General features: G+C 32.9%; 1 protein-coding gene across 7 annotated transcripts in view; it reads left to right on the plus strand.

The window, feature by feature from the left end:
- LOC111417618 (Anion exchanger 2) overlaps window positions 1–27,593 on the plus strand; it is a 101,820-nt gene that overhangs the window by 27,551 nt on the left and 46,676 nt on the right. For 3 of the 7 annotated variants that reach the window (XM_023049952.2, XM_023049953.2, XM_023049954.2), the window contains exons 3-4: window positions 20,382–20,538; window positions 20,718–21,138. In XM_023049952.2, coding sequence (XP_022905720.2) covers window positions 20,382–20,538; window positions 20,718–21,138 — 578 coding nt within the window. Of the gene's footprint in view, window positions 1–7,321; window positions 8,027–20,381; window positions 20,539–20,717; window positions 21,139–27,034; window positions 27,059–27,593 lie in introns of those variants that run through there. The other 4 variants (XM_023049956.2, XM_023049955.2, XM_023049951.2 and 1 more) reach the window with 3 other exon arrangements.

Below are 27,593 nucleotides of genomic sequence, written 5' to 3' on the forward strand. Positions count from 1 at the left end.
CATCCGACGCTATTTTTATACGCATTTTGAACTTATTCAACAATTTTTACATATTTCTTTTATTTATTTCGCGTATAATATGATTTATATAACATATTAAACCTTAAAGTGTTTTTTAATTTTCAAGCCAAACATTTTTAAATAGAAATATTAAATAAAATTTATAAACTTATTTCTAAGATTTAACAAAAGTTTTCATCCTCATAAGAAAGTATAGGAAACAAAGTTTTGTTATGGTGCCTATTTCTATTTCTTAAGAAACTACGCCCAGCAGAACAATTAATTGCATTAATGTTATTATTATTATTATTGTTGCCGGGCTGAGGGGAGCGACCCCTCTTGTTACCGCCACTTATAAGATTTATTGTAACTTTAGCCCTCTAAAAATGTAGAGCAAATGTAGGTCCTTGATGAACCTTAGTATTGCCCTGAGGTCTTGAACCTTTATGTCGGTAGGTGTTAAGAGAGTTTTACCGAAAATTTTGTGTCTTAGACCGGTCTCTGGCGACGCAGTTGCACAGTATATGTTCAGCTGTTTCTGACTCGTCGTTGCAAAGTCGAAAAGTTTGATCCTCAGCTTGTCCAATGTGGAAGAGGTGGTATTTTAGGAGCGCATGGCAAGTCAGGTAACCTGAGAGCGTCCTTAGATCCCCTTTGCTGAGGCATAAAACCTCTTTGGTTTTGTTTTGCGACGGAGTTATCATAGTCTTCGCTTGTCTGTGACCTAGAAGTTCTTTCCAGCGTAAGGGTACCTTTGAGACCTCCCAATTGTTGATTATTTGTTTTAGGTGGCTTTTTTGTAGTCCACAACCAGGTTGGGGTGCAATGAAGGGCGTGTTCGCTGCCTCTCTGGCCAGCTTGTCCGCCTTCTCATTGCCTTCAATGTTGCTGTGACCTAGAACCTACCTCTCAGGTTGCTGGTATACTTTCTGATCAGTGCGGAGTCACACGTGTAGGCCTGAATTGCCTTTAAGGGCCGCCTTAAACTGTCTGTGAAAATGTTTATCGATGCACCTTTCTGTCCTTTCTGTAGGTTCAAAGCGGTGCAGAAGTTTATCTCAAGAACTTCTGCTTGGAAAATTGTTATGTCCGAGCTGAGGGGCAATTTAATGTGGCTATTTGATACCCATACTTACTCCGGATCTAACTGTCTTTGAAGCATCGGTGTAGTCTTTTTAGTTGAGGGCCACCCTTTGGCCAATCATCCCTGCTTCTAAATATTACCTTATACGGCTGGTTGAAATTGTATTCTGTGTCGGTATAAGGTCCGTTTTAATTTCAATCGGGTGATTTAGACATGGGTCCTTGAGGATTTCGAGGTGTCCTCTGAGGTTACCCTGCATCAACTTGAGTGAAGAAACTATTTTCAGTGATAAGGCACTTGAAGCTTTACCCTTTTGTATATATAAATGGAGCGGTAAATGGAGCGGTGTTACACCGAGTAGGGCTTCAATGAGCCATTCGTGGTTTGAGACCCCAGTTCCTTCCTAGGAGCCTGCGGCAAATCTGGTTTGCCATGATGGCGTTTTTCCCCGACTTATCTAAGTGTGAGTTCCAGTTTAGTTTACTGTCTAGTATTACCCCTAGGTATTTAACTTGGGTAACTGTTTTGAGGTTAATAGTTCTGCTTTCAATGGAGGGTGCTTTTATTTGTAGCTTCCTTCTCCAAGTGAGAGACTATTTTGATTTTATTTGGATTGGTGCTGAGCCCATTGCTTCTACACCAAGTACTGGTGAGTAGTAGTGCTTTCTGCATTAGTTGAGTTATGATTGTATATATTGTATTAATGTTACAAAGAGCTTCCTTTTCTGTGCAGACTGAACTGTAAGGTTTTTCAATTCTGGATAGCTGAGACAGAATAGCACCATGTGTATGATGGACTTTATAGTTATAGAAACGGTGTGTTCTATAACTATAAAGTCCGAATCAGTTTTACTCAAAATTTCTCACCGATTACAGTTCGAAGCCATATAACTCCAAGTAAAAAAGAATTAGTGGCATAATAGTAGTATAATATGCGCGAATTTGGAATAGACTCTGTTTAATCACAGCTACTCTTCAAAAGTCGCTTTGAACCCATCTGTTTTCACTGCCTAGTTTCAATTAATTAACTACTCCCTATAAAACAAGCAAGAACGGCAGGTTTACCATGTTTGTTCATCGCGATTGTTGTCAGTAGGCAATACAATCTTTACGTTTGATACAGTAATTTAGGACACGCACCGGACAATAGATTTATGGGCCCACATGGGTGTAATCACAGTTGTGTAGTTCCACATTCTTGTCATCAGAGTCATCTAATCTCCATATTCTCCAAATAACCTTCCATTATATGTGATCGTCGGTTCAGCTGTTTTATGCCCTTATTTTTCAATAAACCGAATGTCTTTCTCAATTTTATATTTTTTAACATAATGATTATGGTGTGCTATTTAATTTTATAAATTGACATTTGATGCATATAGTTTCTTTTCTGGTTCTGGCGAAATAAGAAATGCAGGTTTTGTCATATTCCTTAAATATTTTTTGTTGAATCCTCAGGCTCCCATTCCATATTGACATTTGACTCTTAATGACGTTGTATACTAGATCGCAAATGTTCCTTGTCAGAATCAGTAAGTATCACTCAAAGGATGTATTTTCGAAACTTCGACTACTCAGTTAAGGTCGAAAAAACTGATTTACCCAGGATCACTGTATTTGTGCATTGCCGGGTTTACTTTTCCAAGAATAGTCTCACTTGTCTATGTCATAAATCAAAATATAAGATGAATTGGATGAACAACGTTGGTAAGGTAGTAGTGCTGTTATCAACTTCATTAGAGTTATTTACCACATTATTCGCAAAGTTAATAGCAATTATTTTTGAATGCCCAGGACGAAAAGAAGGTTTGATATAATGTGTGCATCTTCAGAAGTCGCTTTGACTCTCACTGGTATTTATATCTTGCTTACTATTGAACACACCCCACCTCCTTGATAAGAAGAAAATCTAGTATCGGCACGTTCATCGCGATTATGGGTGTCAATCTACTACTACTAACTAGCAAATATTATAATCTGCAGGCAGGATAATCGTTGCATTTCATGCAATAGTCTGGGATACTATTGGATCCATGCACAAACATGGACAATTCTCATCTTCTTCTTGCTGTAGCCCTTGAGTAGCCCTATTTTTTTTATTTCTCCTCTTCCTTCCTCTTCTCTCCTCTTTCCCCTTCCTACTTCCTTTCCTATGTATTATTGTTTTGTGATGACGTCTCTCATGCCAGCGTTTATGTGGAGTTTCTGGGAGTCACCTGGAGTCTGGTTTTTGCGTTTGGATTTTCTTTGCCAATTTTTCCTTATCCATCCTTCCAAGTTCAACATAATCCCTCCAGTATCTTCTCCTCGATCTTGTCCATCTAACCACATCCTTTTCCTCGTAGATTTCATGGATCCTCTCACTTCTTATCCTGTTACGCAGGCTTAAGCCGGTAATAGTTATTAGGGTTATCATCTCTGTGGCTGTCATGACTTGTTTGGTTGTTGATGTTTCGGCTCTTATTTCAGCTGCATATATTAGCAGAAATTGTATAGAATCCTATGTTCTGAAAGGTATTAGGATCATAACACTGATGAAGGTCCGAACTATGACCATCATCAGTGTTTTTTTTATGGCTCCTCTTTTTTTATCACAATTCTTAACGGTAACAGACAGTTATTTTCACTTAAATACTAAATGCCACTTTAAGGTTCAGTTATTTTGAAGTTGATCATTCCATTTTGATATGTGTTCACGTATGTTTGAATTGTTTTAAGTTCGTTGATATAAAAATCAAAAAGATTTAAATAAAATCTAATAGATTCCTGATAATAAATGAGCGATTCGAAATTGACGAGGCCGAAGAAATCCTTAACACCCTAAATATCTATTACGATTTATTTCCAATATGTGGTGTGGGTTTAGCTAAGGATAGAATTGATCGTGTCCAGCATCAATTTAATCACCAGTTCATTAACTGTCCCTCAAACGAACGTTTTCATCGATTACTACCGGTAATCACTTAAACGAAAGTTACTACGTAGTAGTTCGTTTCAACCTTGTCGTTTTCTTAACCGTAATTGATTTTTTTTCGAAGTGCTTGCGGTGTTCAGTTCAATTACTCTACTCTCGCTTCTTTTTTAATTTTATTTCTGTTTCATTGTTACATCTATTTGTGATTCACATTCAAAAAGTAATTGTGCTCTAACCTAAGCAGAGTTACTACAATTATAAAGTAATTAACTGAATCTAGCTTACAAAGCTAGAGATCCTTAGGTGAGAGTGCTGCTTTTCCTGATTTTGGCATGGTTATTTCCTTTGGTTGTTTGGATTTTCTCGGAAGGTAACCGATCTGAATTATATCAGTGAAGAATCTGGCCAGCCAAAATTTAGCATATTTCTCGCTATTTATTCTTAGTCTTTCCTGGCGTGAATTCCCTAAGCACTGTCCCAACTTTTTGAGGTTCGTGAATTCCTCTTTTATTTTGATTGTATATACTTTGTCTTTTGGTGTACTAAACGTTGCTGCTATGTGGGAGGCAACGGTATTTGGAGAGATGTTTCCTTTTTGTCTTTGGGAAGGCGATCCGCACAAATTTTTTCAAGCATAGTCCATGTTTGGCTGTTTGAAGTCTGGAGGTTTAGGTTTTCTAAAGTCCTCAACTATTTATGTTGCCTTACAATGTCAAAGCTGTGGAGAAGCTCATCCACCACCTCTTGGTCGTTTGTCTCAAAGAAGTTTTGATAAAGGTTATCGATGTTTTCACACCATCCTGGGACATATTCTCTCTGATATCCTCTGAAGATGCACTTCTTGGCGGTACTTGTTATCGCTTCAAGGAATCTACAGTAGTTTTTGCTGTTTGGTGGTATCCAATCTAGGTACTTATCAAGGTCTCTAGAGAATTTCTCCCACTCGACATTTTTTAAATTCCATCCGTAACGAATGGAATTTGTTTACCTATCTTTATTGTAACAGGATGGTGGGGGCTGTGGGGGAAATCGCAGAGAAACTTTTTTAGTTGCCAGCAGCGGTCGACTTTTGTTATTAGTTGAAACATAGGTCAGAATTATATTCCATCCTCCAAGGTGCGGATCTGAGATTACAACGGTCTTTAGCATCAAAGATTTTAATCTTCAGCCCATTTCAGCAAGAATTCGCCATTAACATCACAGTCTCGATATTTCCACTGCTTAAGGAGGCTATTAAAGTAACCCAAGTATATACTGGACGGTGCTATTGTATTTGGATCACTGAGGTTGGCCATCAAATGGTTGAAGGTTTATAAATATTGGATACGGTTATGTCTCCAATTTTGACTACGACAATATGCATTTCATTACCTGAAGAGGTAAAAATGGGAGAAGTATTTTCTATATCGTGCCTAATGTAAGTTGAATAGTTCGTATCCAGCAATTTTCCTCCTTTCCCACCAGTGGTCTTCCGAGTTGTAATGTGAAGGGATTTCTTGTGAAAAAATCCTTAAGAAGACTTTTTAGTTTGCTTAAAGTCATGGTTTACAGCTTGTATGTTTGCTTATGTCTTGCGTGGTCAGGAGAACCTTTCTGACCGCCAATATTTGCTAGTCTATTTGGCGTCATCCAGGGTGCACCCCGATAAAAGCAGTATAAATAGCAGATAAATGTCGACGTTAGAGAAATTTAGGTGGTGCAGATTGAAGCATTTTCACGTAGATAGTGAATGTATGAGTGAGAATCATTTAGTTTTAAATCCGGGAAAAGAAAACATGTGAAACAATGTCGTTGAGAGATGTATTTCTCATCTTTTGTGGTTGATGAATTTTATTGCTAATTTTTAACCATTTAAAAGTGTGGTTGAGTTGAAAACCAGGTTAGTGTCTCAAAAAAATAATATCAGATCTATCAGACCATGTTTACTCAAAGATTCATAGACTACGTTGGAGATCCACAAAATCACAATCTCTATACTCAGAAAGTAGCGCTGATTAGCTGATCTAAGCAATACTTTTATGATCATGTTTTCTGTAAATATAAGCCAATGAACACGGTTCTCACTTCTTGGCATCAGTACCCAAGTGAAGAGTTTTTAATAGGAATAGAAGGGATTGTCGTAAAGAAGTATTCGATATACACGATTAAAAGAAACGTGTGGTGGTTTTGTTGCTACACCTACTTGATTAATCCTTTATCCGTGCTTGAACGATTTTCAAAGTTATTATTCGTGAAATTTATTTAATGATAATAGAATTTGATGTAGACAATTAATTTTTTTCAGTTTTTTATCTAAATTTGTTAATTAAGAGTGTTGCCATGGATATTATTTTCTAAATTCTAAAATTTCAGTAGTTGTCTCTAAAAAAAAATGGCAAACTTTGCTTGACTAGGCATAATGTTTAGAAAAAGTTAACTGCACTTAATTATCAAAAGGATTCAACATCAAATACCTTCATAATAGGACTGGACTCCAAAACAATCAAACTATTTTGAATATTTGTAGTCTCTAAAAGGAACTAGTATCTATTGTTCTTATAAATAAGCTATGATACTAGTGAACTGAAGTTACCACACTTAAATAAATTACACATAAAAATTGGCTGTACTATTCCTTTTGTTGCACGGTCCAAAAATCAAAAGTGTTGATGCTCAGTTTTATTATTCACTACTTAATATATTTTCAGATTTGAAGTTTTCACTTGTACAAAAGTTAATCTATTTATTCTTTTAAGATTTAGATTTCTTGGCATTTTCACCTAATAATAAGCATCTTTGCTTTATATTTAATTTAAATAATTTTATAAAAATTTATGTATACAGTGAATTATTTGGCGAATCCTGTTTGTTTATAGTAATTAATAAATAATTTTTATCCCAAATTATATCTTAAAATTGTTCGGAATAAAAACATTAGTGTGACGTAAAATATAATTTAATTTCTTAATTTCAAAATCTGAAATAAAATAAATATTTTATTAAGATCTCACTCTATTTAGTCGATAAATAAACCGACGAAGTAAAATAAACGTTTTGATCTAGACAGGAAATATAAAAAAAATATTTTCTTGAATTATATTTAGAAAATTGGTTTTGAAACTCGATTTAAGTTTGGAGTTTGAACTTGATTACAAGTATCTAAAAAATTGATTGGAACGTTTTCGGGGGTTTATGGTTTGGTGGTTTAGGTTTTGATGATGACTGTGACCTTGACTATGAGGCATTTTGAACTGCATGCGCAAACCCATATCGACCGATCCCCGAGCTTACTCTACATCCCTTACTAGGTCAGTGCTCGCTCGTTCGCCTGATTCGGCCAGTCGGCGAAAGCTCTCAGCATCCGCAACCCCCCTCCGTGCAGCAGATACGAGAGCTTTCAGAAGCTCTTTTTCTATTCCTTCTCACTGCGACACTACACGACACGTAATCATTGAAAGAAAAAAAAAGTTGATATAAGAGGAAGATTTTTCCGCGTTGATAAATTGATATCATTGACAAGAATAAAAGTTAATAAGAAAATAATCATGAAAATCTTAAGATTTATTCCGGTTTTGATAAAAAGTTGCTGTTTTAATTTAAATTAAAGTGGAGAATAACTTTGGGAAAAGGTGAAAATAAACAAATAATTAAAATGAAGAGAAAGAAAGTGTGAACATTAAAGTGATCTTGAAAAACAGTTAAAATATCAATCAAAAAAATAAATAATCCTAATATATAATTAAAAGATTTTTGCCCAATATTTTAATACAATGTTAATCTCAAGGAGTTAATCGTAATGAAATGTACCTGATTGAAAAAGAAACTTAGTAAAAGAAGAAAGATTATTTTCGAATGTAGCAAGAGATATTAATATTTTTGGAAGCTTGTGGAAGAAGAGATTCAGTATTTTCAGACAGAAAAAAGAATTTACCTAATCAAGAACAGTGGTTATGCCTGTTGAAACTGCTTCGGCGAGCTTTAGGAAAAATAGTCTTTTTCAAAAAGCTGGGTTCAAAGTTATCGCTTGGTTAAGACGTCTTCGTTTACAGGTTAGATATTGAATTTTAAAAAATTAAATGAAATTATTTCGAATCGATCAAACACATTCTTATTATTCTTGTTAATTATAAAAGTCTAATATAAGTTTCATTCCAAAATAATCCCTTAGATTCTAGAAAGTAACAACCAAGTTACATCATAAAATTTCGCAAGATTATTTTGCAAATATTTATGTTGGTGTAATAAGTCAAGTGTTTGTTAAGTAATTTGTAGAATGTTGAAAAACTTATAGTGGAAATAAGGTTGGTTACATTTTACAATGGTTATTTTTCAATGTATTGCAATTAATCTAAAAGTCATTTATTTTCATTCAAAGTTATTATAAAAATATTTTAAGATTTAGTTTTTTTATTTTTATGGGTAAATTCAAGGTTCCTTGAGTAAATATCATATAATGTATAAAGTTGTTTGGGGACGTAATGTTTGGATTTAAGAGGTGCGGAGGGAAATGACGTCACGATAGTACCGTGTGTAATTTGCATTTACCTCCTTTATAATATTATTATAACATTGTGTTGAAATATTAATAACTAACAGTTTAGAGTAATGCAGTTTGCATCCAAGGTACAGGATTAAGATATTTTTATAAAAATATTAATTGCAAACTGTCCCATACCTTTTCAAATTAGTTTTTAGTAATTTGTTGATTATAATCATAAATAATTTTTTTAAATATTATATTTCTGCTATTCTGGATCTTCAAGAATAGGCGACCTCTCAAATTTACCAGGTCTTATACTCGATGGTTAACAGATATATAATAAACTTGTCGATATCCCTTAAAGATCAAGCCTTATCTAAATTAAAAAATAGTGTTCGATCCAAACTACTTTTAAAACCGAACCTGAATTTCAATAAGTACCTAGTTTTAGTCGTATCTGAAAGGAAACCGAATTTTAAAATTTTTGAGGTCTTGCCAAACTTTCTGCTCAAGTTTCAGCCAAACCGAAACCGAAAAGAAGAAGAATTTTCATTCCGTTATTGTGTATTTGTATTTTTGACAACAATATTTGAAAGATGCTCATTGGAGGCAATTGTTGCATGTGCCTGGTATATATTTTATAATTGGTTTACGTAAAACATACCAATAAGCATTGATCTTTGCTATCTGCATTCAGATTAGAAGTTTTTCATGACTCATTCATTAGGAGTGCCTAGATTGAGACTCTCAATGTCACTATCACAAGTGTTATAACTATTCAGACACAAAACGCATTGATGATGCTTTATGATCATGAGGATCATTCCATCATAACATTACAAAATCATTTTGAAATGATGGTTTCATTTTTAATAAACGCTATTTGGCATACAACTTGATGACATACTTTTGTTCAAAGAGTCAAATAAGCGCTATTTTATTGTATTTCTATATCCTGAATATATAAATGTGGTAGTACTACACTGGTATTAGTATTTTGTAACAGTCTGAAAGCTTGTTTATTTCTAAGAAATGGCCAACAATTTAAGAATCATATTCGCATCATTATCCTTGACTGCAAATTATATTTTTATTGTTATTTAATGTTGATTGGCAATTTCATTTCAACTTTTCCGTAATGTATCGTTTCAGCCATCCAAAGTCCAAGACATGTATTGTAAAGCTTAATACTAAACAGAATTTCCGTTACAAAACTTATCGATTCAGCTTTTTATAACCCAATCATAAGTTTTGGGACTTCCACTAATAAATATGGACTCATTTCTACAATTGATGATCTTAGAGAATCAGTGTTACTTTTAAAATAAAATGAACAACTTTAAGTACAATAACGGTTCAAGCCAAAATTTACAAAATCACAGCTTCAAATAACAGAACTAATCTAAATTATTCAAATTACGGATTTATTAACAGCCTACAGGGCAAAGACTGCGTACAAAGTAGTTTCTGCACACACTATTTAATTATTTAAAGCCAGTCCTTTAAAATGGCGTAATGTTAATCATGAAGAACAGCTTGTAGAAAAGAAAAATCAAATAAAATTTTGGGTCGCAAATTTAATAGGGATCAGAAGTTAAAGGAACTACTGAATAGTAGTAGTCAATGTGATTAGTGTTAGTTTTGAAACATATTTTCTTATAAATTCTTTCAATTTTATTAACGTTTGTGTGATATCGAGGATTAAAATGAAACGTTCTTATGGCATAATGTATAGAAAAGAATGATGAATGAACGACATATGCTACGAAGATGCAACACCACGTTAACGTGACCATCAAATATAAATTTTCCGTCAATTGCAATGTTTAAATCACGAATCTGTATGGGCTTAGGTATAGAAATGCCATCGAGGATGTAGTTGTACATGATAGGGTTTACCTTCCTTGCTAATGAAGTTCATTATATTTCTCAACATTAACAATAAGACAGTTTTGAGATACAATAATGATGTACTAGCAATATCAGTTGTATCCTTGATAAATCCAAAGGCGAAAACATCAAAATAAATAATTTGTGGTAAAAATGAATTCAAAACTGAATGGATGTCAAGAAAGAAAAACTTTAAATTGTCAAGCAGTATCACCTTAATTAGGCGAAATATGTATTCTGTTTCATACATTTTGCTTGATTCTTGTCATTTCATTGCTGTATATTATGGCAAATGAATTTAATTAATGTGATGTCCATTTAGTAGACTTCAGATTTCAGTCAATTCTACATTTATTGGAAAAAGAAGTTATTTATAAATAAGTTTTTCAAGGATTTTGCTAAACAGTGCTTGTAGCGATATAAATCTATAATTAGATACCCTTCTTCGATCTCCGGATTTGGATTAACTTCGGAAAAAATCGACCGATTATTTATAATCGGCACTACTACTATACAGGTGTCCCGTTAAGCGTACGGAGCGGCTGTATCTCTAGAACGGTAAGGCCAAGAGGTTTGGGAAAAAAATCCTTATAAGCAAAGTGACCAAGAGAAATAGCTGGAAATTATTTTGAAGTTCGTAATTCGACCGCTAGGGGGCGTAACTGCCATTCAGAAACATAAAGTTGCCGCTATCTCAGAAACTTAGACGATGAGCTATAACTTTGACAACATCATTTAGTAGCTTGGATAATACCGCATAAGCTAGAGGGCGTTATCTGCAGCGGTTACATATTTTTGTGATTTTTGAAAAAAAGTTAAATGGAACGGTACTATTTACTTCACAGACCGTTAATCACCATAAAATTTGCTAAATATTAGTGAAAACCGCATCTCGATATCTCCATCCATTCTCGAATTATAAAAGAAAATGTTAAAAATTCGTATATCTTAATCGGATCAAGTTACCTTAAGAAACAAATAAGAGAGAACAATAATTTTATTATGTTGTCAAAGTTATAGCTCATCGCCGAACTTTCTGAGATAGCGGGAATTTTATGTTTTTCTATGGCAGTTACGCCCCCTAGCGGTCGAATTACGAACTTCAAAATAATTTCCAGCTATTTCTCTTGCCCACTTTGCTTATAACGATTTTTTTCCCAAACCTCTAGGCCTTACCGTTATTGAGATACAGCCGCTCCGTACTTCAGAAATTAATAATTAATTAAATCGTTAAAGTGGTAATTAAATTAAATATGCCTAAATATTCATTGAGTGTCAAAAAAGATATCGTTCTATCGCTAAAATTCGTGAAGAGATACAAGTATGGCCATTGATATTGACAACCTATAAGCTTTGGCAAGGTGAAGTTTGTACGTTTTAGGCAAGAATGAATGACTTGTAATCAGTAATCACTAAAAGTGATCAAGTAAACAAATCGCTAACTTCAGCTGAGAGCGAAACGCTGACTTTAAAATCGACCGAAACCAAAACAGCAACTTTAGTCTGGATTAATATTGTGACCACCCTATTCACTATTACACAATAAAATGAAATGACTAAAAACGACTAAACGAATGACTAAACCGATGTATTAACTCCGAGGGACGAGAGACGTGCTTTAGACGCCGAGGAAAATACTTTGGACGTGATACATTGCTAAAGTAGGAAAAGATTTTTCAGTTACTTTTTAAAGTACTGCTGGTTAGCAATAAGTCCACACCGATTATATCTTCATAATGCTGTTCGCATATTAATAATTATTTTGTCCACGACTACCTTATAATATATACCTTATGAATGAGTTTTCTAAAACAAAATGGTAGTCATTTTTCACGGAGTGAATAATAGCGGTGAATAATAATCATTATTCACGGGTAGCCATCTTAACCAGACTAATAATAATTATTTGAAACGTTAAAAGTTCAAAAAACGTCAATTTAATTCAATTTTTTAGGAGTTTCTAAATGTTTGACATTAAAAAAACCTAAACAAATTCCGTTTATCGTATGATTTAAGCATAAATTAATTAATTTTCGTAAAGAAAACGACGTTTTATAAAACTGGCATTTAATTTTGACAAATTGTTGTGAAGTTGGTTACAGTTAGTAACATTGAATTTGGGTCACATTGACGTTTAACCTTTTTTCAAAAATTTATTTAAAAAACTAATTTATGGAATCAATTTCAATAGTCATGGATAAAGTATAGTATTCTACTCGCATATAATAATATACTATTTTAAACTCGGTTGGGTTGCTGACGTGTTAAATCTGTAACAGCTGATATAAATATCACACATTTAACTGATCTTGTATCCATCCCAGTTACTACAACGGGTTTGGCAAAATGTATGGAGATCTACCTACGAAGATATATTACTGAACATAATGTTTTATCCCTTCGCAATATGATTTATGTCTTACAATTAATTGTGAATGTAGCATAACTCTGTTAAAGGTCATGGCCGATATTGTTACTCTCAATACTAGTCATTATTGTATGCTTATACTACGCTACAAGCACAAAGTCCTCTCTGTACTGAATTCGCTTGTCTACTTTGGCGATGATTCTTACTAAAATGTTTCTACGTGATCGGTCAACCTTTTTGTCTATGTGGGTTGGTATTCCACCGGGATCATTGCTAGCCCTTTTATTGTTTTCTGTACTTCCCAGTTATTAAAATATTTACATCATTCGTAAATAGATTGAGCCCCTGCTTGTTCAAAAATAAATGCAGATATTAATGTTCTTTTCGGACGTTCTGCAATCAAGTCAAATGTTGTTAATCTGGAGTTTGATTATGTTCGTGTATTTATGGATTGGAAGAGGCCGTAGTCGTTCTCTGCATTGAAAATTTTTGATATTTTGCTTGCGTGAAGACGGGAACGGCCAGAAAACTTTTATGCAACATGTTTGTTTTGTCAAGTTTTGGATATTATGCTACTAAGTATTGTTCATAACTCACTGGTTTGGAATCATAGTATACAGAATACCAGAGTGGGTACAGAATAGTTATCAATTTCTGTCCCTTTGATCTCAAGTTAACTTCTAATTGATTTTCATATCTCAAGAGCACAGACAATAGAGCTGTACCCGACCAATGTTGAGTTTTGAAATGAATAACTATGTAATTACAGGATTTCAGCGCTTAAATGAATAATAAAGCTGAAATCTTCAACGAATACTATAAGTTATGCATTCAAATAAATGAATTCTACTTAATGAAATGGTAAATGTTTGATCAATATTAAAGATTGATTCTAATAAAGATTATTGTTACGAATCTTGAAATTTTATGTATACAGAAAGTATTTTTCGAATCTAAGTCAACAGATATCAATAAATTCCAAAAATTTATTGTAAACAGCTTTGAATTTTATGGACTCGTTTCTTTCAGATATTCTTACATTTTGTAAAATCTGGTAAGATTGTCCCAAGTTCAGAAAAAATATAATTAAATTACTCTAATTAAGTTTAAACAGCGCAAGCAAAACCTTTAGATAAACAGACAAAGGAGTTCTCTTTCAAAACTTTAAACAGAGGCCGTTAATGTTTTGAAAGAGCTCCCGCATCGCGACGAATGTTATCTGACGACAACGATCATATTCTCAAATTGTTCGGATTGAACTGTTCTCACTTTAACCTTAATTTTAAATAAAATCATTATAGAACTCATCTAAAATATCAACTCTAAAGTTCTAGAATTTCACTTATAATATAATTAGAAACACCCTATTGATTTTAATCACATTATTTAATGAAATATTCTTATTACCGTCTATTTATATCCATTAATAAGTCGAATCGAGTTATTTCTGGAAGATCGAAACATGAAAGTTCTCGAAATGCGTAGGACAAAGTACCTCATAAAATTTTATAATCCCATTTATTAAAAACGCAATCAATTTTCTATTTTTTGCCCAAAAAGGAATTACCTTTATCCACCAATAATACATTTTGTTTAAGTTTTTATTTTTTAAATTGATAAAATCAAAAGATTTTTAAGATTCAATAAATTTCGTTATTATTAAGTCCAGCTACTTTGTATTTTACAATTTTCATTCATAAAACAACACTGAAAATATTTATAGCTACTCGTATCAGATAACGTATCCTGGAGTACTTCGTTGGCACGTCGTTAATATTTGACCGTTTACATCGCGTGACTTGGTTTAAAGAAAAACGCTTGTTCCTCTAAAATCGAGCTTATTTTAATCAATTTTTTTATGTTTACTTGCGTAAATATTTTGGAAAATTTCCGTAAATATTTGATAAAAGTTTGATTAATGACCCACCTAAAATGTTTAAGAACAAAGAAAATTACTTCACGGTTAGCTATAAAATTTCAACAATTTAAAAACAGTTTATTTAGTTTTCAGATGAGTTTTAAACATGCAAACTGAAAATGTTATTTCTGATTTATAGTTTTGCGCATTACCCATTTAGATTTTATTGGCTATCTGTCTATGTAAAGCATTTTAAACGAAATCAAATAAATTAGATGATTTATTAATCAATATAATTAACCCCATGAATAGTTTATTTAAATAATTAGTGCTACCGTCTTAATCATTTTAAAAATAGAAGATAAATGTTTTTGTTTTCATAGAGCCACTTATAACTCTAAAATTATAAAATGAAAAACATTTCTTGTACAAACAATGATCCATTTAACAAATCCAAAAATAGAATTTATTTTAACATTCAATATTATCAAGTTAACCACACCAAAAAAGGAAAGAAAACATTGTTCCCGTGTTTACTTTGAAATTGGATATAACCCTGAAATAAAAAGTGTTTAAAAATACTTTATACATAAAAAATTTCTTTATTAATCCAAATATATTGGGCATGAATTAAATTCTGTTTTTGGTATTAAACTTCATACAAAACAGTATGCTCCTGGTTAATATGGATAACGTGGGAAATTCTGTTCGAGTACGAGAAAACTAAAACGAGGAACATTTTTTCGAGAAGCAGAAGGTTTAGGTTGAAACAGAAGAGTGGTAAAATGAGTTATATCTTAAAGATATAGCTCTTCCAGGGGTTGGGTGGTATTGGGTTGTTATTAGTATGCTACTAAGTCATACATGATGAACAGCAAATCATAGATAACCCAACATAAGTTATCATAAACATACCAATGGTAAGACATCTAGATGTGTGTCTGCTTCGCAAAGTAATGCCAAAAGACATCTTTTAGCTTAGACGGTTATTTTGGCTATTCTATACGCTACTTCGACATAGAGAGTGCATTGAAATATAAGCAATAAAGAAATATGCTTAACTCCATTAATAGAAATCTAGATAACTAGGTTTAGACACAAAATAATATGATAAAAACAAAATATCAATCACAAGATGCGAGAGGATACGATTAAATTATTTCCTTGTGTTCATTTTGCTGATGTTTGTACAACTGTAATTAAAACCACTCGTTATTTGTGGTACAATATTGTTGAATTCGATATTTTTGTGTACACACTTAATGAAGATAAAAAGAAAATGAAATTATACGTGTAACGAATCGTAAATTGCTTTATGTTCTTGTTTTCCTAAACTTTTCTAAAGGATAAAGGTTTCAGATAACCACCCTCAGTTGTAGCTTTCAAGATTGGTTATTTACGAGTACCTAATAAATGTCAACATTGCAGCGCGTTTCTGGGATAAACATAATGTTTAAAAATGGATTGATATTTCGTTATTGAGCATGTCTTTATATACTAATAAAATACAATGTCAATTCCATTATAACACTGTCCGAACAACAACAAGGCTTTAGGTCAGAAAGGTCCTGTACAGATGCTGTATCCGTGATGAGACAAGTCGTAAATCTGCTATAAACCGCGGAATAGACAAATATAGTTAAAACAACTATTCGGAATATAGCATACAAGCACGGATAAATGGAAAACTTACTAAGGAAATACCTGTAAATGTATTTCCTAATCACTACTATTCAATCCTGTGGTGGATGAAATCATAGAAAAGTCAAGATGGACATGAAGCTACATAATGGGTGATCAAGAATTTGTGATTTTGTGTTATGCTGAAGACGCGGTCCTCTTTGCGAAAAATCGAGAGCGATCTACAGAGGACCTTACAAGCATTTAACAACATAGCGAAACAATTCAACATGTCCATTGCTACACAAAAAACTAAATGCATGACAACAGCGAAAGAGCCACTTCGATGTAAGCTGGAAGTGAACCAGAACATAATAGAGCAGGTCATGATGTTCACGTATTTGGGAGTTGAACTATTAAGTTATGGTAATATCGAAGAGGAAGTATCCCAACAAAACAGGAAAGCCAGGAAAATCGCAGGCTGCTGAAACCAGACATTATGGAGGAACAAACATGAGTCAAAACTGATATGACTCATACGGCTGAGGCTAGACTTAACACGTCTAAACCAAAACGGATATTGAAAACAGCAGAAATGAAGATACTTTTCAGAATCACCGGTAAAACTCTATATGATAGAGAAAGAAGCGAAGACTTAAGAACATTACGTGGAGTGCAAAATATCAACAATTGAATACATAAACTGAAGAAAGAATAGAATGCATATACAGGGTGTGTCAAATGTCTGGAATATAGCCAATAACTTCGCCATTTGTGGTTTTAAAGAAAAATGTTTCAAACAAAAAATTCTTTATTAATTGTGGATACTTACTTGTTTACATTGTTCTTTATTTCGTTGCTATGGCAACCAACATTGTTATTTTAAATGCACATGTGTTTATGCACATGGATGCATATGTCTTTTTTTGCACAATTTAATAGAGGATAAACTACGCGATGAACATATCAAATTATATGGTTGTATAAGAAAAAAATCGAGAAAAAATGCATTCTCTGAAAATATACAGGGTCATCCACGACTACCGTCCATTAGAACTTTACAGGGTTCTGGCCAAAATTAAAATTTGAAAATTCAGATTTAAGTATTATCAATTGCGTTCTCTTCGACGAACATATTTTCAGATATCTAACACTTTCGGTTATACCGGAAGTCGCGACCTACTTTATTTTTTTAAATGGAACAGCCTGTATATTTTTACATATTTGGATTTGTCTGTTTCCAAGGTTTATAAATGACTTTACTTTTTGCAATTTGATTCGGCCGTTCTCGAGTTATTCCAATTTTTCTAGAAAAATCTGCTCCAGCAGACATTTGTTCCAAAAATCAGAGAACACTCGCTTTTTGGGATATCAATTTAGGATTCAGAACATGCTTAAGCAACATGATGGAGTATGTTTTGGTGCCGAGTATGGCTGCCTAGAACGTTTGGTCACTTTACTATGGCACGTTACTTTTTCGAAACTTGGAAGTACCATAACTTCATTTTTTTAAATGGCACCCCTCATATTTTATTACTTAGTCGTCTTCGGTGTCTTCTTTTATATCCGATATGTCCTATACCTAACTTTTATAGTTTGGGAGATAATTAGGGTTTTTTGAAAAATGCACACACATCGATATTTAACCTAGTGTGTCATGATTGTCATGAATCATGAATACCTAGTGCAACCTAGTGAATAACCGGATGAAGTGAAAGTTTGAAAATTTGTAAACTTGTGATGTTTGATGCCAGCTTTTCAACTAAAGTATTTTTAGGTTCCGGGTACTTGTGGTTACACCGAAAGAGGTGACAATTTTCATATTTCAAATGGAACACCCTGAGTTTTATTACATTTTTCAATCAAAAATGTCAACTACAACGTTACTTTTTATAATTTATAAATCATCTAGTTTGCCCGCAGGAAAAAAAATTTGGTGTTGTGGAATGTTGTTGTGGTTATGTATTATCAGAGGATCAGCAAGGACAGAGTAAACAGTTTGACATTTGCTAAAGCTATGGTTTATTTCTGTTGGTGTGATGACTAAGTTACTTTTTGTAGTGATCTGTTCTCAAGAAATGCCACATTTGGAATTTACTAATGAGGATTATTTGAATTTGATAATAATTTATGGAGAGTGCAACCAAATAATTGCGTATACGTGTCGGCTGCAACACACAAATGGCCTAAAATTGAACAAAAATATCAAAAATGTAATGAAATACAGGGCTGTTCCATTTGAAATATGAAAATTGTCACCTCTTCCGGTGTAACCGCAAGTACCCGGAACCTGAAAATATTTTACTAAAAAGCTGGCATCAAACATCAGAAGTCTGCAAATTTTCAAAAGGCCACTTCATATGGTTACACACTAGGTCACACTAGGTATTCATGGCACACTAGGTTAAATATCGATATGATATGTGTGCATTTTTCAAAAAACCCTAATTATCTCCCAAACTATAAATGTTAGGTATAGGACATATGGGATATAAAAGATGTAAAATGAGACACCCAAGACGACTAAGTAATAAAATATGGGGGCTGACATTTAAAAAAATGAAGTTATGGTATTTCCAAATTTCGAAAAGTTAACGTGCCGTAGTAAAGTGACCAAACGTTCTAGACGGCCGTACTCGGCATCAAAACATACTCCATCATGTTGCTTACGCATGTTCTGAATCCTAAATTGATATCCCAAAAATCGAGTGTTCTCTGATTTTTTTAACAAATGTCTGCTGGAGCAGATTTTTCTAGAAAAATTCGAATAACTCGAGAACGGCCGAATCAAATTGCAAAAAGTAAAGTTATTCATAAACCTTGAAAACAGACAAATTCAAATATGTAAAAATATATAGGTGTTCCATTTAAAAAAATAAAGTAGGTGGCGACTTCCGGTATAACCGGAAGTGCTAGAAATCTGAAAATATTTTAGTCGAAGAGAACGCAATTAATAATACTTAAATCTGAATTTTCAAATTTTTGTTTTGGCTAGAACCCTGTAAAGTTCTAATGAACGGTCGTCGTGGATGACCCTGTATATTTTCAGAGAACGCATTTTTTCTCGATTTTTTTCTTATACAACCATATAATTTGATATGTTCATCGCGTAGTTTATCCTCTATTAAATTGTGCAAAAAAAAACATATGCATCCATGTGCATAAACACATGTGCATTTAAAATAACAATGTTGGTTGTCATAGCAACGAAATAAAGAACAATGTAAACAAGCAAGTATCCACAATTAATAAAGAATTTTTATTTGAAACATTTTTCTTTAAAACCACAAATGGCGAGGTTATTGGCTATATTCCAGACATTTGACACACCCTGTATAGAAAGAATGGGACAAGATAGATTAGTGAAAAGCGGTTAAATCGCCGTTAGGTAAACGAAGTCTAGGATGGCCAAGGAAAAGATGAAGCGACCATTTCCGTACAGAATAGAGGCATCATTGACGAAGAACAGGCTTTAAGCCTGAGTGGAGAAAGAAGAAGAAGAAAATACAATGTCTCTATACAATTGGAATTCTTAAATAAAAGTGTATATGATTTTGAAGCTAGTTTTCAATACATCCATTTATTAACAGAACAAATTAAAATTATGCATGAGTAACATCATGTATAATTTCAAAAAATTCTTTCTCCGTGGTACTGTTTGATATGGAAATTGTGCTAATTGTTTTAGCTGCAAACTCCCTAGGGTTAGTGGTAGAGTTCTACACATTTCTACTAGAGCAGAAATAATAACTTTATCCACAATTATGTATGGTTTGAAATAATGTGCCAGAGTTTGCAACAAGCCACAATGAAACGCCACTTGGTGCTCTTATTTGAAATTATTACTTTCCAAAATTCTATATTCTTTACGTTAATCAAAAAATATACATAAATACTTGAAAATATCCGAAATATCTGGATATGTAACTTATGATTAGTAACCTCGAAAAACCTAAAATATCAGAAACGATATCAAAATCAACAAGATTTTTTTTCCGGTTCTATTAGACCTCAAATTCCACACCATCATCATTAAATCAGTTCAATTCTAAATAATTATCTTTTATGACGCCCAAAAATACTGGATTTAAATTTCAATTTTAGTGGGCGTATTATCAAAATTTATTAATAACTATAAAATGATAACGAATAATTAGATCTATTAAATTTTATTATTTTATTTTATAGAACGATGGACCTGGAAACGCCAACGACGGTGAAGTCCAATTGGATGATGAATGCGCCAAAGTATTCGCCATGGATTCCGATACAAGATTCGACGTTGAACAACTTCACGATTCACCACCGGGAGAAAGAAAAAATTTTGGTGAAAACGAATACTCGTGTAAGCAAAAATTTATAACAAATTCGTTATGTAATAAAAAAATAACCTTGGATGTAATCAAATTATTATGTATTAAATGAATCGAATTACTGTATCAAATTAAAACAGATCGATTTTCAAGATTAAAAGATAATTTTTTTACACTTTTATGATCTTTTCTTTATTTTTAATTTTTTTAGTGCATCGTAAAACAAATTACCCTCATATGCACGCTCCTATCAAACCTCCAAAATCTACGAAACGACGGGGAAGTCAACAAGATCCAGAAGAAGACGTCGGAGGTGGTGAAGATACACCCTCTGTACAATCTCCAGATTCAAATACACTAACTTCCGGTACAACTCATACGCCAACGAGTGTCCGATCGCCCGTTTGTAAAATCACCGATTCCGATACTGGATTGCTATCCTCATTTACAGTCGCCGAAGAGGATGACACAGCATTAAGTTCCGGCTCGGAGTACATACTTTCAGATCCGAGCAGTTTCCGTAGTCCTCCGGATGAATCCCCTGACCGGAAGGTACAATTTCATAATAACAATGGAACAATTCCCGAGGATTCCCAAATCGATGGAAATGATGATAAGAAACATCGACGAAGGTAAGCAGCTTTATTTATTGGGGATATTTTTGAGATTGGATTGAGTTTTCGATTTGTTTAAATAATTTAGTTTTATTGACGTCTTTTCATAAATTATAGAGTTATTTCAAAGTTGATTTGTTAAATAGTTTTTTAAACATCTCTTGTTGCTTTAAAAAATTAACATTCCAAATCTATCTAGATTTAGAATGTTTTTGTTGTTAACACTATTATTGATGTGAGGTATTTATAGATTTATCGAGTTTTATTGATTATTAATCATGCAAATAATGCGTATTTGACGTCGAAAATGATTAAGATCTTAATTATCTTAATCATAACCAGGTTATTCTTTAATAAAATAGAAACAACAAAATTAATCAAGATTTTAGCTCAAACATAATTCAATTTGGGGGGTGGGATAACTTTACAATCAATACCGGAACGAATATAAGCTTTAGAAAGGATATTGATTGACGAAACGTTTGAAAGAGATTTACTGCGGTAAACGACCATTACTCCCAAGAAATATTGACGCGAATACACACAATGTGAACTGAACGAACACTTATCGCTAAAACACCAACGAACATAGTAACCTTAAATAATGATGATGTCTTGGACCTTAAATAATGTCTCGTAGGAAAACGTTTATTTTTCAAATATAACATTTCCATAACTATCTATGAAAATAGTATTAATTTTTTCGCAAATCTTGTACTAATAACCATTCTATAATCATGTAACATCTTAAAATAATTTTAGGCGCACAAATATTGTTTTAACATTAATGCTGTTTCAAGCAAAGAAATTGTTGTTGCAACAAATTGATTGTTTCTTGAATTATGTAGCGAAAAACACCCCCTTTCTGCAACCACATATGCTGAAGATCCGGAGCGTTGCCATAAATACCAGTTACCATGTTGCTGTAGCAACGAAAAAGCATGACCCCATCACGCCGCCACCATAAAACCCACCCCAAACAACAACTCCTTGGGGATGCATTAATATCTTGTGCATATTGCGACAATTTTCGGAATACCAAATGGGAATTTTGTTTGTTTACAAATATAACCAATTGAAGTTGCGTCTAAAATTTTCCTTTTCAAAGTGATAATCGATTTAATGTTGCCGCTTTTCATTAATTAATGTTTTTAGCGGTACTTTAGCATTTGTGTTGAGTTTTATATACGTCACTACACCTCCTTCTTTAAATTTTTAAAATATACTCCGAACTGTAAAGTCATTCAGTGCAGCTTCTCAACCAATTCCACGAAGTTGTTGAACCATCTTTGTAAAATATCCGTTAAATTTGTGATTCGTGTTAATAATAACGCATTACTCCTTCATATAGGATTAGGATTGGCAACACAAAAAAAATTGGGGCAATATTTAAATCCAACACTTAATTTGGTACAACTATGGATGAGTAAGCAATATTTTTTACAATTTTCATTACTGTTAAGAATTTAAGAACATTTTTTGACTGCATAGGTTACGGTTACACTATCACTAGAACTAACACCTAGAACTAGAATCATTCGGGTTTAGCCATGCGTCTTTTGAAATATATAGCATTTCGTATTTACATTTAGCCAACTTTTGAGATCTGGCAGCAACTTACACGCCCTGGCATTAATAATTTGGACGTCAACAGCGTTCAGTTAATTTATTAGGTATTAAATAATTATATAGATTTATAATTTATGAATAATGATTTATAATATTTCAACTTCTATCATTTTAAAAAGAGAGAACATCGAAAAAGTACCTAAACGAAAACATTACGGGAAGAGTAAAATAAGTCGGACAATAAAAATGGAAAACAAAATATGACAAAATACGAAAGGAGCTAAACATAATACCCACATATGAAGCAACAAGATCACAGACACAAAACAAAAAATGTACGCATATATTATCTGCGAATCTATTATGATTCAGAGTAGCAAAAGAAGTCTATTAAAATCATATTGTTAAAACTGGTCTATGAACAAAGGAGGAGAATGGTTCTAGTAGTAAGAATATAGAAAAGAAAATCAAAACATAATGAACGAAATAGAATAAATTCTATTAAGAAAAGAGAAGTACAAAATATTTATTGCATTAACCTTTGTAAATGAAGTAGTAAACCTGAAAGCAAATTGAGTATACAATGCTTGTGAGGTCGTCCTGTCAGTGTGTGCAGCATATAAAATTTTATAAACGAAACATGTCACAACCTCACCAATATGTATTTGTAGTGAACGTTGTTAAGATCAATTTAGAACCAAAATGCATTGGTTGACATTGTAATTATTAAAATAAAGAATTGGACTTTTTGTAATGGATAGTTTATTATATTTTCGTTCTACCGGTTTCCACTCAACTTAGAGTCATCTTCAGGACACGTCACAGTTTGAACTAAAACCATGGTACTATTATTGAACATTTGTTCATGATTAAAAAGCAGTAAGGATATCAAGAACTTAATAATTGCGTAATTATGGGTGGATGTGATGATCGATGAATTGGCTGACCTCGATCATCACATCCACCCATAATTTCATTACCCTGATTTCATTAACAGTAATGAACAGGTTGGTCGAAAATAACTTGCAATGTCTTTATGAAGATTAGTCAGCAAATCAACCGTTACCAAGATAAAAATGATTACACTACATTATAACAATAATAATAATAAATAGTAATAATTTGTGTTATCGGTTATTATCATGGTATTATTGCAACGTACTATAATTATTATTGAATATGTTCAAAATGTCCCTAATAGCAAACGTAAAGTATCTATGATGCCTCGCCAGATGTTTAGACTAAAACGCTGTTGATATTTGGTTTCAAAAACTTCTCAAGGATTCTTGTCAGACCACACATGATTATTATGGAAGTTGAATATTCCAGTTCTGGTGAAACCAGTTTCATCAGTGAACAGAATGTTAGTTAAGACGTCTGAGTTTTCAGCAACTTCCAATAAAAACCGTTGACAGAATGTCGATCTTGCGTGGTTATCCGGAGTAGTGAGCATTTACACACGTTGGATATGGTAGAGATAAATGAGCTGCTCACGAAGAGTTCTCCAAACAACATGTGCACTTGTACCCACTTGACCCGAAATTCTGACACATGTTTCATGATTTTCATCCATTGCATTTAAAAGTTATTCTTCTATCTCTGGCGGACATATGAATCTCTGTAATCCGCTGTCATAAGACGTTTTTTCAAAGGATCCAATTTCTTTTAGACGGTGAAAAACCGCTTGAAACATTACATGTGAAGGCATAAAAAAGTGCACTCAAAGCATTCCCATTGACACGACCATGCATAGGGAGAACGGTGGCTTGATTTCAATCATGTGAAAACTTTTCCTTTTGTCAATTAAAATATTTCCATGGCACAGCAAGTAAAACGATGACTATTCGTAAATAATAAGTAATGTTCTGTCACTTGCTTTCTGAAGAAGAAGTAATTTCAGGCGAAGCAGTACTGATGTTAAGTGAACCTTGAATTCGGGCAAACTTGTCGAAATTTTCATTTTCAAAATGTTTCTCAAACCAGTTAATTAACTATGTCCTCAAACATAGTTTTTATATCTTTTGAAAAATCATTTAACGTGAAAAATTGCATCTTCTCTTGTGTTTTTATAAAAACTTATATTTTTCCATTGGCTTCAAAATGTGTATGTTTTTCCTTGAAGAAAGAGATCAAGGGAGTTTACATTTTCAAAAAACATCACCAAAATATTCTGCATCTTTGTATCATTCTTCTTTAAGGGAAATAAAAACTACGTGCCACAATTTAAAAGTGTATGATAAAACATTACCACATGAGAACGTGCACTGCTATAGTACAATAAATACGAGTGTTCAGGAAGTAGGAATATGGGAGATTTCTACAAAGCTTTTTAAAAAACTTTGCTTTTGATTTTATAAAATTTACCACATTCAGCATACATTGTAACACCTTTAGTAAAGAGCTTAGATGCTTTAACACAAGCTCTTCTTTATGAGTGAATCTACAGTACATTTCGAGATCTGCTTTGAGTAAGTCTCCTGTATTCTTCATAGCAGCCAGATATGAAGTGAGCTCCATCAGTACAGACACCAACATATTTAAACCAATTGACATTGTTTTCAGATATGAATGTACCAAGATATCTCAATCAAATGAGCATTTTTACTGTTATCCGTAGCCTCATCTAACAGCAATCCAAATTCGACTCTTTTTTTTCAATTACTTGATAGTTGGTATCTTCCGACATATATTATGTTGTATTCTCCAGCTAATTGTGTTATTAGACAAATACACTTTTAAATGCAGCTTCCCAGCAGACTCAATAATCAGGGTGTTTACCATATCTACAGCACCTGATTGTATAAGTTCTTCTACCATGACATAAGGCATCTTACATTTCGATTCTGCAAGCCACCTTGTAAGATGCTAACAAACCGTTGTTTGGTATTGATGCAGTTTTAAAAAATGTATTTTTTGTTGTTTCAGTTCTTTTAACTTCCTGACAAAAAATTCCCAATCATTCTGTGGTAATTAGCTTCTAGATTATGTTTCAATTTACTTGGAAACGTACACTCAGCTTGCAAACGTTACATACACAATACACATTGTCTTTTTGTACTATTAATTCTTATTGACGTAAATGCGTAAATTTGAACTCTAAATAAACTAAACCTCTAAATAATAGTGATACACACTCATACCAGTAGTTGAAAGGAAATTTTCTTTATCAGCACTATTATTATTACTGCTCAAAAATGAGTACTTTATGTTATAATTACATTGTTATCAAAAATACAAGTACCAAAAATCACAAAACTACCTATGTATCTGTCAAATTTATGTCAGTAGTCTTAAATTATAAGTCGATTGACTGAATCCTGCTATTCCCAAGGCGCACAAATTGGGAATTACTGGCTTAAGATAAACTATTGGTAAATAAGATAATGTGATATCAAGAAAGACATTAAGAACATTCAAGTGAAATGGTTGTGAGACATCAAAATGACCAAAACAGTGTCACATTTAATTATGACGATTTAGAAGATCTTTATGAAGATTAATACATTGAGCTTAATTAAATCTCGAAATCAAGCCTTTTTATGTTTATACATCATTATAATGCATTGTAAAAATCGCGAGACAGTAAAGTTAAATAAATAAATTCCAATGTAGAATATTTACTGAAATTTTCATTGTTCCAAATCGATTTTTTAAAAATCTATGAATTCGTTTAACTTTATAACCTTCATTTTTATTGTCTTTGTTTATATTTCAGTTATCCACCAAAATTTGTTTATCTGGATTTGAATAATGCTTGTGTTTGTTTAAACTGCACATTTACATTATTATCCGGAAATTTACATTTTTTTTGGAGTAAACTTGATTTTATAACTCAAAATCCTCAATTTTGGTGAAAAATATCTCTAAATTCTTCTGTAAATAAAAGAAAATCTTGAAGTTTATGAAGATAAAACGTGTATTGATCTCCAAAAATAGATTTGTAATAAAAAAAAGTTTCCTATCGTTCTTATTGTCACTAAAGTTTCCGATTGACTGCGATTCAATCGAGATGTTACACGTGGGGTGTCGGTAAAACAACCCCGGGAACGATAATATAGGTAAGAACTAATCGATTTCGGCCCGAGAGAGAAACCCCGGGACAGGAGGAGTCCAGAAACGGTTATTTTCCGCCTCCGGATTTACAGCGCGAGCCTTCCCATCTAAACATCCCCGGGGACTCGTCTCTCGTCCGAAACGATTTTTTGGGGATGATAAAATATTGAAACGAAAAAGACAGAACTAAATACATTTTATGTAACTACAAAAAGATTATGAAAGATATTAAATTTTTTAGGCGTTGAAAATAAATACAAATATTATTAGGAATTGTTATTATTTTCTTTAGCTCGTCAATATACGTGATCGATTGGTAAGTAAAAATTTAAAAAGAAAATGTTTAAAAGGAAATGCTGCATGTGATCGTTTTTAATTTTAATTTGTTTGGTTGCCGCTTTTTAATCGAATTTAAATTGTTAAATACAGTAAAACCTCGATATGACGGATTAATACGTTATAGCCAAAAGACCGTTATATCAATAATTTTAATGCACACAAATTCGGACAGATATCCACATTGTTGCTTTCAGTCTACGTGGCTTTATAGTTATTTATATCAAGGACAGTAGAATCTAAGAGGACTACTACATCCCAGGAACAGGTGCATAGCTCGAAGGTCCGTTCGTGACGTCAGCGCTCAATAACAATTAAAACTAGAACTAACACTAGACCTAGAACAAGAAAGTTTCGGATGTTTCTAGTTCTAGGTCTAGTGTTAGTTCTAGTTTTAGTACAATAAAAATATACAACATAGAGATATCTAGTGCTAACTAGCACTGTCGTTAGAACTAACATTAGATCTAGAACTAGAAACATTCCGGTTTAATCGTTAGTCTCTTAAGACGGCT

This window comes from Onthophagus taurus, chromosome 1 (genome assembly GCF_036711975.1).
Source record: "Onthophagus taurus isolate NC chromosome 1, IU_Otau_3.0, whole genome shotgun sequence".
Classification (NCBI taxonomy): Eukaryota; Metazoa; Arthropoda; class Insecta; order Coleoptera; family Scarabaeidae; genus Onthophagus; species Onthophagus taurus.